General features: G+C 42.2%; 1 protein-coding gene across 20 annotated transcripts in view; it reads left to right on the top strand.

Moving 5' to 3' along the window:
* The window catches only part of UNC13B (unc-13 homolog B), a 225,204-nt gene that overhangs the window by 107,896 nt on the left and 101,472 nt on the right, over window positions 1–15,836 (top strand). The window contains exon 1 of one of the 20 annotated variants that reach the window (XM_041120755.1): window positions 10,132–12,678. The exons of the other annotated variants lie outside the window; for them this stretch is intronic. Within the exon in view, the coding sequence (XP_040976689.1) occupies window positions 10,227–12,678 (2,452 nt within the window). The 5' untranslated portion in view covers window positions 10,132–10,226. Of the gene's footprint in view, window positions 1–10,131; window positions 12,679–15,836 lie in introns of those variants that run through there. 20 annotated transcript variants of the gene reach the window in all.

The raw sequence follows: 15,836 nt of genomic DNA, 5'->3' as shown, positions 1-15,836 counted from the left end.
GCGCTCATATCCATCAAACAAATGAGCTCAGGGGGACACCAGCCTGGCTGTTGCCAGCTGACGTTTCAGCAAGGTGCTGGGATGGAGCTGTGGGACCAGAGGATAGAAGGTGCCAGGAGAATATCCCATGCAGCAAGGGCAGGGCTGGGAGCACAGTGATACGCTTGTGGAGGAAGTGGTTAGTAAAAGTTGGTGTTGGTGTAGGTAAGAGATTGGAGGGAATGTATCATTTACAGCAAGGCTGGCTCACAAGGAGGTAGGAGGTATTTGAGCAGATGGGAGGATAGTGGCATTTCCACAGCTAAGTCATATAGGCCTCTTCAAAATCCCACCCCACACTGTGAAAAGACTTTGTTTTGTAGGATGCAGTGAGTTGTCCTTGAGCAAAACCGGAAAATGTGCACAGCTCCCATACAGTGCCTTTGGTCCTGAAGGCAGAGAAACAGCATTTGGGAAGGAGGTGGGTGCTTGTGTCAGGTGCATGAAGAAGGGAGACAGAATGAAAGGAGCATTTGTGAAAAGGAGGATGTGAATGTGGACCAACTGGCCAGGAAGATTTCCTTAGCAGTGTATTGGATGCCCCTGGAGTAGCTTGTGGGGCAAATAAATGGTGCCTTTAATTCAGGCACTTCTTCCAGCATGAGTGCCTGCTGCTGCTCACTCCCCAGAGAGAAGTGTCAGTACAACGTGAGTGGATCTGATTCTGTGCACAACACTTCTGCAGTCATTCTTTTATGTAACAATGTGACTTTTATTTTTGGGAAAGGCGAGATCAATGGGTGTTCAATCCCCCCCACTCATAGCAGAACTGATACTAGTTTTCCTTGGAAACTGGATACTGTTCATTTCAGTGAGGACATTGCTGAATCTTGCAGGTTAGTCTGGGGGTGAACAGAAGTTATAAATAAATGTCTGTATCAGAGTTAGGTGAAGAATCTTCTTGGAGCTGGTTAATTATGTTGAGTCCTGGGCTTTTTTCCCCAGCCCCCCTGCTCTGCAGTCCTGCAGGGTGCCAGGAGTCAGGCAGAGTGCTTTTCCAGCACAGATCGGCTCATTGCACTGTACTGCCTGCTCTCATAATGCCAAAGAAATACGTTTTGTCTTTAGTCAGATTGGCTCCATCAGTTCGTATTTCCTTCTGAATGGATAATAAAGTGGAGAATCATTTTGAGGCGAGGAGTGTTGGTGCGCAAGTGAAGCGGGGAGGATGCTTGTGTGAGGAGCTAGGCAGTGAGCAGCTGACAAGGAGGAGTAAAGTAGCAATAGCTGCACAGCTTTCTCTCTGCCTCTGAAGTACAGTATTTTCTGTTGAGTCACAACTGAAGAGAAGGATGAAGTTTTAACTGTACTTGGTACTGCCTGAGAAAGGGAAAAGATGCACTGTGGCAGTGAACTAAAGAATTTCTGTTGAGGGATACTCCTGGAAGCCAACAGGATTTCTGCATTTTTGGTTTTTACATTCATTGGCTTCTGCTGTTTTTTGCTTTTTGGATTTTTAGTAGCTGTTGGTATTTTTTTTTTCCCCTTCAAAACATGCCTTCAACTTTATGTGATTTCTCATCCTAGTGCTGCCGTGGAACAGGATACTTTTGGTGCCTTTAACGTTGCTTTCCCCGATACCTGAGATGGGACACCAGCAATATGTTGATAATCTCCACAGTGAAAGTTCATTATCTGGTGAACCTTTAACAAGATTAGGAATCCTTCAGGACTTGTCTTTTCTATGAGAACAAGCTATTGTATTCTGTAGTTTTCTATTAATTCTATACATTCTCTTTACATTTTAACCTTTTATTTTATTTTGAAGTAGCAAGGTAAGTGAATGATTGGAACAAATGAAGTGGCTGGGTATAAAATGCAAGTAGGAGGCAACCAAGGAGAATTGCTCTTTTATTTTTAGAGTGGGCTCTGTGTGTGTGTTTACTTTAGCAATACAATAGCTCCATTGGAAGCAGACTGGATTTAAACACATGCTTTGTAAAAACAATTTACTCTTAGTATGTTCATTTGTATGCTCTATTTCTTGGTTTTTGTGTTCACCCGTTAGACACTAATTGTAGATGTCTTATTGCTGGTATAATTGAGGTTATGTCTGTTTACTTCTCATACTTTTCTGTTAAGAGGGTTTGTATCTCAGCTGGAATTTGACATCAAAATCATAATGTGAAGAAGAGTTAAAAGGAAAGGGATTTGGGGATAATTTAAATTTGATCACTTGAAAAGCAAATAGCTTGAGAGTAATTCAATTACTGGTTTGATTCTTCCTTAAATGTCACTTAAAACAGGCTTGCTTTTAACCCAGAGTATTTGTCACTAGCCTGATTTCCTGTGCTGAGAAGCTTGTGAGTTGATGAGATGAGATGAAATGACTGGCATGCAGGAGCAATGAGGATGCTGTACAAGCTCGTGAATCAGAGCAGATGGTGTGACTTTTTCAGATATCTTCTCAGTTTTCATTCCTTTTATATGGGCAGCTTTCTTTTGCTAATGGAGCGAGCCTTTGGGGGATAAACATCAAGACTTAATACAGAATGCTAAGGTCTTCTGTCCTCAAGATGAAAAAGAAAGCGTATAGAAGTAAAGCTGCAGTTTTAGCCCAGGAGGATTTTAGTTGCCGAGTGCTGCAGTTTAGCAGCATGAGCTGGAAAACCCTAATTATTCCATCAGCTGCCTACGTTACCTTCACCCAGCCTGGCTGAATGCTTCTGAGTGCCTGCTGTAAAGGAGTGCAGGGCAGGCCAGAAACAGTGAGCAAGATCATGTAGCACCAGTCTGTACTGCAGCTGTGCTAGCACTGCCCTGACAACAGAAGCTGGATCTCCTAATTTGTCACCCTGGGTTGGTGAGTGCTACCTGTCCCTCCCCTGCCTGAGCGTCCCTGTGAGCTGAGGCACCGTTACCTGGAAAACCCACTCCAGACCTCCTCAATAAGTAATCAGAGTTTTGAGAAAATTTTTAGGGATGAGTGTTTCCTGGTCGTTCTTGTCAGAAATGCAGCACTTGGAGAGTTCATCCTGTTGCTTCAGCACTGGGTTATAAATTGGATTACAAGTATAGGACAGGTACAGCATGTTCTGCTTCTGTTAGTCTACGCAGAGCTCTTAGCATCCTTCCACATTTTCTTAATGGTGCACACAAACCTTACTTAAACCAGAAGTATTGGGTTTGTACTGGCAGTCCTGTCTGTCTGCTCTCTGGTTAGAGGTAGCTGAATAATCAGAAACCTTTCCCTAAAGCCTAGCAGACATTTCTACAGTTCTGATCCCAAAGCCAGCCAATTTGTCAGCATGCTCTAGTACTTGTGTTTCAGTTCTTGGTGCTGTTTCCTTTAACCAAAAAGTTGGTTCTTGCTCCTGGCTCATCTATTTAATACAATACTTGGTCCTTAGGACCCTGGTTTGGGGAAAATCTGTTTTAAGGAACAACTAGTGCTTTAGGTTGTCATGGGTAAACCATTTACTGATTGATACAGCTGTGTACAAAACCCGTGTGCTCTGGAAATAAGGGGGGTGCTGAACTTAATTGCTTCTCAGTTTGCTCTTAAACTGCTGATAGCTGCTGCTCAGGTTTTGTATTTACTCCTAAGGAGTGAAGTAACTTTACATAAGAACAACAGAAGCAGTTGTGATTTCTTTTCTTTTTTTAGTAGTCAGTTATCCTTTTTGCCTTTTTCTCAGCATGGGATGGTCTCAGAACTAGGTGGGTGCCTTAGACTTAGCTTGCTGCTGGCTGGGCATGAGCCTTGCACTTCCATGGTTGGCAGCTTCCAGCCTGTGCTTCCCCGTGCACTTGGAGACAACACCTATTTCTGTCCCTGGATGCTGCTTTTTCTTGGCCGCCAGGTAATCACAGACCTCATTTGTTACTGCAACCGGTGCATCGCTGTGCCAACCACTGCTGCTTTTAGTTTGCAGAAAAAGCTGTGGTAAGAGATGTGGCTGCAGAGGGAATGAGCATGTCTCGAAGAATGACAGGGCTGCCTGGTGCCGAGGTGCTCTTGGGGGGCTCCTAAGACAGCTGGACTAAAAAGGCCTGAACATCTCAATACCTCTCAGTCTGTGCTCACAGTAGTTGGTGCCAGGTGGATGACCGACATCAGTCCCATTTTACAGAAAGCTGAGACACACTTAGCAACTTTTGTGGTGTCCCCTACGTTTGTATTAAGGAGTATTAAGGAGCCAAACCATGGTGTGCTATCTCCTTCCTCTACTACACAGAGATGCTCTTTAATTACATGAATTTAATTTCATGCTGTTTCGCAACAGAATTTTTTACGCTGCTGAATGCCCTCGCAACACAGTGGGTGTTTCACTCTCATACTTAGTAATTTTTTACTGTTCCTTCACTTTGTAGCTACACTGATAACTTGCTGGTAGAGCAAAACGTTATTCAGAGGTGTTTTTTGCCTCAGTTGAATGGCCTTGTGTAGAAGGTAAGAAATAACTGCCATTTGGGAGGTGCTTGTAATTCATTTGGCCAATATGTGGTGTTCCCTGGATCAGTTTTCAACCATGAGGGTGACTTGACTGGCCAAACCTGACCTTTTGTCACATCTATCAAACTGCTTTGTCAAGTGTGTTTTTTCTAAAATGTGACAGGTGGGAAGGCTGTCTACCATTGATGTCTGCATTGAAGTGTTCTGACAGTTTTTGCGCAGTGTTATTGAAACAAACCTGTAGGTACAGGTGAAAGCCGGAAAACATCATTGGAAGTGCTTTAAAATTTCAGAAGGTTCTATAAGTGGGGCTGGGATGTGGTTTCACAGCTCATGCAGTAATTCCTGAACAAGAACCTAGGTTGAGGCTTGGCTGCAAAGAGACTGTGAAAGGGTTACCAAGGGACGTGTAATAGTTTCTTTGCTCACATTGTTTTGTTTTTAAAATAATATTCATCCTTTTGTAACTACCATCTTTTCAATGGTATGGATGTATTTCCTCTTTAATCCACTGTGAAGTGCCATGTGTCTCTTCAGCACCTTACTTTCAGCTGAAATGTCCTGAGGTGAACACATTTTTCAAGAGTATTGTTCTCCAGTCCTGCTGGTCTTCACCCAGGATCGCTCAGCTCAGTACCTTCTTGTTCTGATCATTCATGCCAGGACTCAAAAGTTAAGAGGTTTTGTTAATTATCAGGAGAAGGCTTGAAAAGAGACACATTCTCAGAAGCAAGCAATAATGCCATGTTTAGGTATGATCCAACCCAACATTTAATCTAATCATGTTAATTAGAAAATTGCATGCTCACCTCCAGACGTCATACATTAGCAAAGCTGGTGGTAACCCTTCATATCTCTGTCAAGCCTCGTTAGGATTCTTTCAGCAATTAAATTAATGTGTTTAAAAATGCTATAATATACCCAGGAAGAGTCGACGTTTCAGCACGCAGAGTGCTGGGGCGATGTTGCTATGGCAGCATTAGCCATGATTTCTTTGTCTTGTTAATCCCAAAACCTTTTTTTCCCAGAATGTCCTGCATTTTAGTTATTGGTATTCTTCATGACTAAATAGTTCTTTATAAAGTGGCAAGACCATTTATCAGTCATTTTATTGCTTTTCCTAATATAATTGCTAGTACAGGTAATGCAATACCACTTTGTGGAAGATACTGTAAATATAATCTAATCTAAAAGACTTCACTCAATGCCATGGTGGCATGAGTTGATAGCCAGAGAGGCTGCTGTGCAATGTTTTTTGATCATAATTAATTTTTTTTATATCTCTCTGCTGGTAACTCTGAACGTTACATCTACCCTGGGGTATCAGCATGTTCTGACATGATGGTGTGAGATAAAGGTGCCTCAGTATTTCCCTTAGTGTGATGAAAACCAGAGAGCCAGATGAACCTACCTCATTTTAGCAGAGGTTTAATGGACGTAGGCATTGTGCTCTCACTCCCTATTCTTCCACTTGACTGCAGCCAGTTCACTGCTGTGTGGGGCAGTGCTGAAGGCACTGCAATGCTGCCTTTGTTTTGAACCACGTTTGTCCAGTGGCTCACAGAAGTGAAGGTGCTGCTCAGGGTGGGTTGTAGCCAGCTCTCCTCTCTCTGGTGAGAGCCTGACCTTCCCCAGAGTACTGTTAAGTGTGAAGTACGACTGATTGCCAGCTGATGAGCAGAGAACTCATAATTGCATTTTATTCCTTCATGGGATTTCTCACGTTCTTTTTTCTCACTCATTGATGCTGGCATGCCATGCTTTTGCTCCTGTTGTCATCGCAAATCCATATGTCAGGAGGAAAAGTAACTGTTACTCATGTATTACAAAGATATTTCGGAAGTGTGCCCAGTGACAAGGTAATAAGCTGTGCAGTGTTTGTGGTAGTTCATCTCTTTCCCCTGTTTAAAATCTTAATATGTTGGTTTTGTCTTCATGGGAATAGCAAAACAACCCAAACATCCCCAAGTAAAGCCAGTGATGTTTTCCTCCTGCTTAGCTTGAGCCTGGCTTCCTTTTGGGAAGTTGGGGAATGTAGAAATGGTAGTACCTGGGCATGCTGCTCTTCAGTCTGCACACTCAGAGACAGCTGTGCTGAACTGAGCATGGAGTTCTCCTGGAGAGAAATGCCTGCTAAAAAAGCAGTCAGAACAAAGCTTGTATAGTCAATGAGGGCTCACAGTATCTGGCAGGATACCAGGATGCAAATACTCTTTCTCTGAAGACTTGATTTCTTGTTATGTGTTAATGTGACTCCTGGAGTGATTCTGGAAGGGAAGACGACTTCAGCAAGGATTTGCATCCAGATCAGATTTTTTTAATTACTCCCCGCCCCCCCTCCTGGCTGAACCTATATTAACTTTCATTGTCACTTTCCTGTTTGTGCTACGAAGAAGCATGACCCTAATACAGGCAACATTAGAGGAATAAGGGATCTTTATAGGAGACAAGTGACTGCAGAGCACCTAGTCTGGAGCAGTGGAAGAGGACAGGAGCGCATACACAACCCTGGGTGGAGAGGAGGGGTGAAAGACCCTGGCAGGAGGTGCAGAGGCACAGTGGGGCCAGCCCACAGGATGAAGTGGGCAAATACCCAGAGCTTCAGGTCTGAGTGTGGGTCTGGGGTGTCATGAGGCAGGGAATAGAGGGAGGAAGCCTGTGGGAGAGGTGCAAAGAGGTCGATTTTCTTACCTGCCTCTTGGCATTCTTGTAAGTGGGCAGTGATTTGCTCTTTGGTGGAAACAGAGATTTCCGTTTACTTCCACCTACTGTAGGGAGAGGTAGAGAGGCTTCCCTCTGAGCCAGAGCTGCCATCCTCATGTTCTGCTCTGGCTTTGTTCCCAGCCTGGGAGGAAACAGTTTCTGTCCTTCTTGGGGCAAGCTGGAAAGGTATTGCTGGTATTTGAAATAAAAGATGTTTTTCTGAAAATCTCTGATGAAATTAGTATTTCTGTGTATCTATATATACATATACATACATACACATATATATATACCATAAACACTATATATATAAATAAAAATGACAGCATTGTAGTGTTTGCACTGAGCTGCCTGCATTGGAATGGCTGCTGTCCTGCAAGTAAGTGTTCAGCAGGAAAAAGTGTTCTCCGTAACAAGCTGCTGCTGTTGAGTGTTGCAGCATACAAAGAAAATGAGAGTGAAGTCCAGCTTGAATTTATTTCTTTTTTTAAACTAAAATGATCATTAAGCCCCTCTGGTGCCTTGAAAGCTGTGTGTGGAAGGAAGCATGATGAACATTGAGTTTTCTGAGGCAATCCTTGCACAGGCATGTGTAGGCTTTTCTCTCAGCACTTGAGGTTCGATATGCTCGAAAATATTTGAAATGAGCATCTCTGTGTGCTACCCTCAAGCAGCATGTGTAGGGAGCCATAACTGTAGAGCTCTTCTTCTTGGCTGCCATTGAGTTCAGGTACTTGCTCTCTGAGGGTTCATTTCTTAATATTGATGCAACAGTGTTTTTCTGGTGTTAAATATCAGTTAGCCACTCAAGTGAAAAGTAAACTGTGTAAGTGGTGGAAGAAGAGAGTCTGAGCAAATATTTCTTAGGTCAACCATGTTCCATGAGGGAGTAGTTAGATAAGAAAGAACCTGAAAAAGGAAGCCTGATCTTTATGGACCGATGGCCTTAAAATTCTATAAAATTAAAACTTCTTTTCTTTAACAAGCTGACAACCAATCTAACAGGGAATTTGTTTAGCCTACACAAGGGCAGGTATTGCCTTTGGTATGGAAGTTCAGCTGATATGCTGGATGATGGGGCTTAAACCTGAAGCACACATGCAGCTTCTGTTATAGCGTATTAATTAGCTCTGATTATAGAGATTGGTATTTGCAAATGCTGCTTCCTCCAGATCAAAACCTGCTCTCTCCTTCCTTGCCCCCAAAGTGAAACAACAAAAATGAAACCAAGATAGTCACTGGAATGAAAATGCTCACTAACAGAGAAATACTGATGGTAGTGTATATGGCTGTCAAGTGGAGCTGGAGGATGTGTTATGGAGGGGTTCTGCACTGCAGCAGCTTGTGATCAGTACAGGTGTAGAAACTTTGAGTTAATGCTTTGAAAAAGGGAATTGTTGTATCAAGTCTGAAAGAAGCACCAGGTGAAAGCTTCTGTGAGCTCTGGAGCTGGCCCTTGGGCAGTGAAAATGCTCTGAGTTTGTTGGGCCCTAGATCAAGGCCTCAATCGAATGCAGACAGACCTATTGTGGTGTTCAGTCCTCTGCTTAGCATGAGAGCATGAAATATTTGGGCTTAGTACCTGGGCCAGCATTCTCCAGTGGGTGCTGCTGGGACAACATGTGACTCTCCGTGCAGAAGACTTCAGGGTTGCAAAGATCATGTTAGGAGAGCCAAGGTTACCAGACCTCAAAGAAGGTGCGAATGCAGCAGCAAAAACCATCTTGGTATGAACTGTAACACATTAGCCTTAAAACAGCTAAACCAAAAACAAGGTTAGAAACCCTGTTACTATTCCTTTTAACATGGCAGAAAACTTTCCTGTGCAAAGCTGGATGCACTTGACAACTTACAAGTTAAGCTGAAAGTTGTGTGTGATAATTATGTTTGTGCATTGTGGAGCTTAAAAAAAATTTTTTTTAGAACTGGGTAGTCATAAAAATGAAAGTCAGTTACTATGGGTCTTAAATCAAACAAGAATGTGAAAAAGAATATGTGCTTCAGCAGCAAGTCCAAATTGAATCATCAAAGACATTGGCATTCTCCAGTCACTTGGCTCCAGGAGGACCTCTGGATGGGTCTGTCTGCCTTACTCTCTGGAGGAAAAAGCTGACTTTATGTTGCTTAGTAAGTACAGCTGTGACATGAAAGTTTTAAGTAGTTAACATAGGTTTTTTGGTTTTGTTTTGGTTTGGTTTTTTATTTTGCTCTTTACAGAGGGGATTTAAATTGGGAGACTGATCCACTGCAAAATCTTGAGGGTTGGAGTAGAAGTGACGTGCAGAATCTTCATGCTGTCAGTTCAGCCTGTTTGTACATATGCTGAGTGTGGCATATTTAACTGCAGGTTAGCTTGTAAGCTTTGAGGTTTGGGGTTTTTTTTAGTGTTTGGTAGCAAAATATTAAGATTAAAATATTAAAATAGCAAAAAGGTTTTACACTTAAAATCTGTCATCCAGTCTTCCTGCCACTTTACATCACTTTGTGCAATTCTTGTGGGATAGCTGGTGCTGTGCCAAATGAAACTTGATTTCTGCTTTGGTTTGAAGCAAGAAAAGGATGAAGATTGTAGACTTGAAAGGAAATGTGCAGGGATAGAATCCTTAATAATTGTCAGAATTCTGTATTCAGAGGGGTAATTAAATCACACAGTGCCAGGAGCTCAGCTTAGAGTAATTTGCAAACCTGGCAGAAAAAGGGAATGGCCACAGAACTGCTCTTGGTTTTTGTTTTGTTTTGTTTTGTTTTGTTTTTTTACTTTCTTGGATGGAAGAGGGAGCGAGGAATACTGATTTTGACGGAGACAGACCTGATCCGGGGAGGTGGCCAAAACCAAGATGATGTCTGTACACTTTAAATAGCACATCCTCTTTCTGTCTGCTTGTATGTGGATGCTGCTTTTTTTTATTCTGCTGCTTAAGTTACTTTGGCTATTTCTATCTGAACCAAACTGTAACGTTTTTTCCCCTCTTTTGGTAGCTGCATCGTGACAGAATAAAAACTGGATGTGAGTTGTGCATTGGGAAGTGATTGATGTGTGCTTGTGCAGCTTGTAGCACTATGAGAAACACAGGTGCAGCTGCTGATCATGTTTGGTAGAAGTAGATTGAAAAAGCAAGAAAATGAAATTGCGCTTCTGCACAGAAAACCTGTTGTAAAACTGTGGGGCAGGAAGCAATTCCGGAAGCAAAAACTCCATTTGTTTCTGCGGGACAAAATGAAGAGGCTTCTTCAAGGCCAGGTAGATGAGAATCCAAACCATGCTCATCACTGCCAGCTGTCTCCGGTGGAGATCGAAACAGACATGTTTGTTTGTGGAATAAAGAGGAGCTCCGCGAGCACTGAATTTTCCACTGCTGGAGGGGACTTTCATCAGGATGGAGGACGTAATTCCAAGGGAGTGAGTGAAGTGTGTGTTGGTGAGGTGGAACTGAACTGGGATGGCTATGTAAAAATACCATGCTCGGTTCAACAGACCAAGAAGGACTTGCAGGGAAACTCTTCCGATGGTACGATGCAGACCTCTTCTGAGAGAAAGGGCAGAGTGTCTGAGGGGCAGGACATTTCTTCCCTGAGCATTACCATGAGCTGGAGGGAGGTAGCTGAAAGGCAAGGGTGCTTTCCCCAGGAAAAGCCCACTGCATACAAGAGTCATAGACGGCAATCAAGAGATCGCTCAGCTGATGTGGTTGATTACATTGTCAAAGAGCTCCAGGGAATAAGTCGTATCCAGACAGAGATTGCAGAGCTCCGGCAGCACCTCACCTTGATAAAAGGCTCTGTGGATGAAGTCTCCAGCTGTGTGGATACGGTCTTGAGTGAGATAGAAGGCCTGCAAGGTGGTTCTACTGGCAAAACCCAGGGTACGCATGCTCGAGAGCCAAGCAGAGAGGTTCACAAGGAAGAACCAGTATTATATTTTTATGGCATCCCAGAAAAAGATGGTGAAAACACAGTAGAGCTTATCTACAGCTTCTTGTCTGAATATCACTGTTTCAATGGTATTCAGTGCAGTAAGTATATAAAAGACGCTTATAGATCAGATATTGGTACAGGCAAGCCATTAATGCCAAGACCAGCAGTTGTGAAACTTGTCAATTGTGAACAGAGAGACTTTATTTTACAGAAGTCTATCCTTCTGCAAAGCTCAGGGGTCCGGATTGCTACCAGTGAAGACCAGAGGCAGCAGAATGGCCAGAGGGGCCGCAAAACAGATTCAGTCTCTTCGCAGTCTGGCTTCAAGAAAAATCATCGCAACTCAGTGAATCCTGATGCAGCTCAGAGAACTGATGCAGTTGGGCACCTTCGAACAAACTCATGCCAGGTTAAGTATAAAAGCACGAGCAGGAAAACACAGTGCATAGGAGAGAGACTTGATTCTGTGCAGAAGTCAACCTTGACTAAGAAAAGCAATTCAATACCTGAAACTGGGAAGGAAGCACAAACAATAAGCTGCAGTGACCAGCCTTCAGATGACAGTGACGTTCACCAGGCCCTTCATGAACCTCTACAAAATCTGCAGGTGACCAATTTGGCCAAATCGAGTGATGGAAATTACTGCTGCTCATCTGACTCTTTGGGCCATGCAAGCCAGATGTGTGCTTCAAGCAATGATAGTGAGCACAAGCTTGACACTGGAAGCGTCACTGGGAATTGTTCTTCGCTTCTAGATAAAGATGAGGGGATAACCACAGAAGAAATTGAAATAGACTCTGATACCCCATGCAAATTTACCAGTGTGGAGAAAGTTGATGTTCAAAGAGAAGATGTCTCTAGTGGGGTGACAACCATTAGCTATGATCATACAACAGATGAAATGGCTGATAGTAGTGACAGCTTGAAAGATATGATCCAAATGGACCTGAACGATCAAGATCCAACTGATCAGGTCTTTAGGGATGTCCTGGAAAACTCCCAGTACTTCCTTGACCATTCCCGGGATAACATTGATCTTGTGGACATGAAGTTTTATACTAATAAGCTTGGGAAAGCTATTAATCACTTCAGGTCTGCTCTACAGGTGGTGTTTCACAAACTGGAGACGAGCGATTCTGAAATCCTTTTGGAAAATGATAGTGGCTTACAGATGGATGATGACAATACACTTATGCTGACCAGTTCAGGTATGTGTGGCAGCTCTGACAACTTTGCAGAAACTCCTCCTAGTCAGTCCTCCGAGAGCCAGGCAAATACAGCTGTCAACAGCGAAGCATGTGCTCAGATGCAGTTTGTTCCTTCCAGTCTTTCCTCTGTTCCACGTGAGCCTCCTGTTTCCAGCTTGATACCATCATCTGACAGTGAAATCCCTGCTGGGCAGTGCTTACCTCCTGAGGAGCTTGGAGATGTGAACTCTCTACCTGAGCCAGCAAAGGAGTGCAGACCCATGAGCCTTGACAAGGTGTGCGCAGAGACCATCTACCTGAACAAATGCATCAACAACTTCAAAAATGTGCTGAGGGAAAAGAGACAAATGCGTAGGAGACTCTTAAAAGAATTAGCGCAGGAAGGAAACTGGATTTCCACTGAGGAGACAAATTCAGGTAAACCAAAAAAATGCTTCTAAGGAGATGTCAAAATTTTATATTTGTGTAGTCAGTAGCCAACATCTCACTCTGTGAGTGAATAGTTTATTAGAAGTTGTGAGCAAATACTTACGAAGGCAAGTAATACGCTGTAGAACAGTACTGACCCAAAAGACCTAGAATGTATTGTGTAATACTGAAATGGAAGTTAGCAAGCTTCACCTTTTTCTTTTTTCTTTTTTTTTTTTTTTTTTTAATTTTTGAGAGAGAGCGATTTGCAGTGCATCTTCAAAATAGCAGGTGTTAGGGTTTTTCATCATAATTCGTGACTTGGTTTCTTGTTAAATAGTTAAGACATGTGATAACAAAGTGTGCATTTGAGCTATAAGTAGCCAGATTTGCAGTTTGGGGAGTTGAGTGGATCCAGACTTCAAGTGGCTCCATCACGAAGTGGGAGTTCTCAATGTTTAATCACTGCTAGATGTTATCCTAGTAGAGACCTTTAAAAATAAAAATAAAAAGTTTAAAAAAAAGCTGTTGAGACCTATGTTTCAGTATTGTTTCAGTAACTTGTCCACAAGATGAGAAATTTTCTATTTCTGTGGAGCTACATCCCTTATTGCCAGCACAGATAATGAAGTGTTTGACCACAGCAGATGTGAGCTGATACAGTGGTGGAGCAATGCTGATTAACACTTTCCTGAGGATGTGGGAGATAGAAATGACCGACATGTTTTGATGGGCCATGTTTTGTTAGGCCTTGATATGGCATAACGAAACCTAACCTTGAAATGTAGGTCCATCTGCCCTCTCCCTCTCCAGGCAGTGAGAAAACTTTCTTGATGTCATCTCTGTCCAAATCACTACACAGTTAAGGGAAGAGGCTTTGTTTCAAAGGTGGAAGATACTGGAACTACAGCTTGAAATCTTCACATCCTTATTGTGAACCTTCTGGTATCAAATATTTTGTTCACTTTTCTCCTTGCAATTATGAAAGCTAGTCAGAATAATCAGAGTGCTCTTTTTCCCATTGAACGAGTTGTCTCGCTCTAAGTGTCTTTTCCAGTGACTGTGCTTTTGCTATGAAGAAACAATCTGTAAATCTGTATTTGACTTCTGTACCAGTGACCTTCTCAGTTACGCAGATCATAAAGTTTGTAATCGGCTCTTCACTTTCTTATTTTGTACTAGGTCCTTAGTATAGAGCTGATTCAAACAATAGGTTTTTAATGAGGGAAACACTAGGATTTGTTAGCAGGCTTGACACAGATACATACGTATTTTTTGGGTTTCAAGGGAATGTTTAGATTACTAAAATATTGATAGTACAGATGAAACAGATTTATTTTTTTTTAATTCAGAAAGCTATTTTTATTTTCTGTTCATTCTTTTCCTTTGTTGTTTTTTTTGTTTGTTTGGTTGGTTGGTTGTTTTTTTTTTGTAGTGTTTGTGTAGTGCTCAAGTCCTGGACATGTGTCCTAATTTTAGGACACAAGTATCCTAATTTTGTCCTAATAGGACACATGTGTCCTAATTTTAGGACACAAGGGAACAGACAGTGGTTTGAATTAGTATTTGCCACAGTGCATGTGAGAGGAGGCTGCTCATCTCAGCACAGTTTGAGCAGTAGAGACATGTTCACAAGGCAAGAAGTAGCCAAAACAGTTACGGAGGAGGGGGATCACAGCTGTACTTTGGTAGCTTAGACCTGGCTCTGGGGTGGATTGGCATTCCTGAGCCTCCATGGTTCAGTTCTCCTGAACATCATATAGTGATGTGACAGAGTTCATGCTTGTGGGACACTCATGTAAAGGCGTATCTATATAGTAGACATGACAACTGAAGTTTTAAGTATGTGATGAAATCACAACATAGGAAATGTGCTCTGAGAGACAGGAGGGATCTTAAGGAATCATGGGTAGTGGATAAGGGATTAGAAAAGGGAGAGAACTTGGAAAAAAATGCTGGAGGAAATGTCAGGAAGCAAAGCAGCCCAGACCACCAGAGCAAGGCAGAGTTGCTGGGAAGGGAAGAGGATGCCTGTCTGGAGTGGAAGTTGAGGGACTTAAACCAAAGCAGCAGTGCTGGCACAGGACGGAGCAAGTGGGCAAGGAAGCAGTGGCTGAATAACCTCTTGGCAGTAACCAGAGCGAGAGAAGGGGATGACAGTATTGCCAGAGTCTGTAGAGCAGGGCAAAATTAATCATATACTTACTCAGTTTGAAATAGCGTTGTTGCTTCACATGCATTTTCTGAGAAAGTGAAGCAACAGTTTCATGTGCTTCTTTGCTGTACTCAAAATAAGTTTGAGCCAAGCTCTTATTTTTTTCCTTTGGAAAAAGCATCATACTCAGAATGCAATGAAAGGTTGTTGGTTTGCTTTTTTTCCCAGCTGCAGATGAGTGTTTATGTCTTACTTTAAAAATATAATTTGTTCTTAATGGGCTTTTAAGTTCCTGGGTCAGGTCCACTGAAAACCCAGTTCTGCCTGCTGGCTTTTTGGTTCTGAGCCTGAACCACTATATTACTCATGCCTGCTTGAAAGTTCAGTGCAAGGTATTTTATTAAATGTGTTTGGCAGTAGTCTGCAGCAAAGAAATGGATGATAAATTTGAATGTGTTGGTAAATCTGTGTGTTTTGGTGAATCAGAGATGATGCACTGGCATAAAGGTTTAAATTATTTATAGTTGTACGCAGATGCAAATTACTGGAACAGTTTAGAACTTGGCAGATGAAGTAAATAATTGTTGTGTTTAATTTGAAGTCAAAAGAGAAAAAATAAAATATCCCTTGAAAATCTGAGCAAGCTTTTAAATTTTAATTTGAGAAAAAGCAAAAAAAAAGCATAAGTGAAGGTGAAGTTAGTTTGACTTTGTGTATCTTTAAAAAAAGCCCTGAAATGGTAGAGGGTTTTGTAGATGTATGTTGACTGCTCAAAAGTGGAATGGTGAAAGAATTCTGTGTTTGGGGTTTAACCAAGTTAGTCACTGTTGATGATGCTCTGAGCACACCTGCTCTAATGAGACATAATCAGAAGATTTTAAATCTTTGTCTGCAGTTGCTCAGAGCTCTGCCAAACTTTATATTTGGCCTGAAACTGTCCCTAACAGCTTTAAACTGAAGGGGCTCAGAAATCAAAGATATGTATGAAATTTAAGCCAAAATAATCCTTCTT

The sequence above is a fragment of the Aquila chrysaetos genome, chromosome Z (genome assembly GCF_900496995.4).
Source record: "Aquila chrysaetos chrysaetos chromosome Z, bAquChr1.4, whole genome shotgun sequence".
Classification (NCBI taxonomy): Eukaryota; Metazoa; Chordata; class Aves; order Accipitriformes; family Accipitridae; genus Aquila; species Aquila chrysaetos.
The sequence above is the reverse complement of the archived record's forward strand: the minus strand, read 5'-3'. Positions and strand labels throughout refer to the sequence as shown.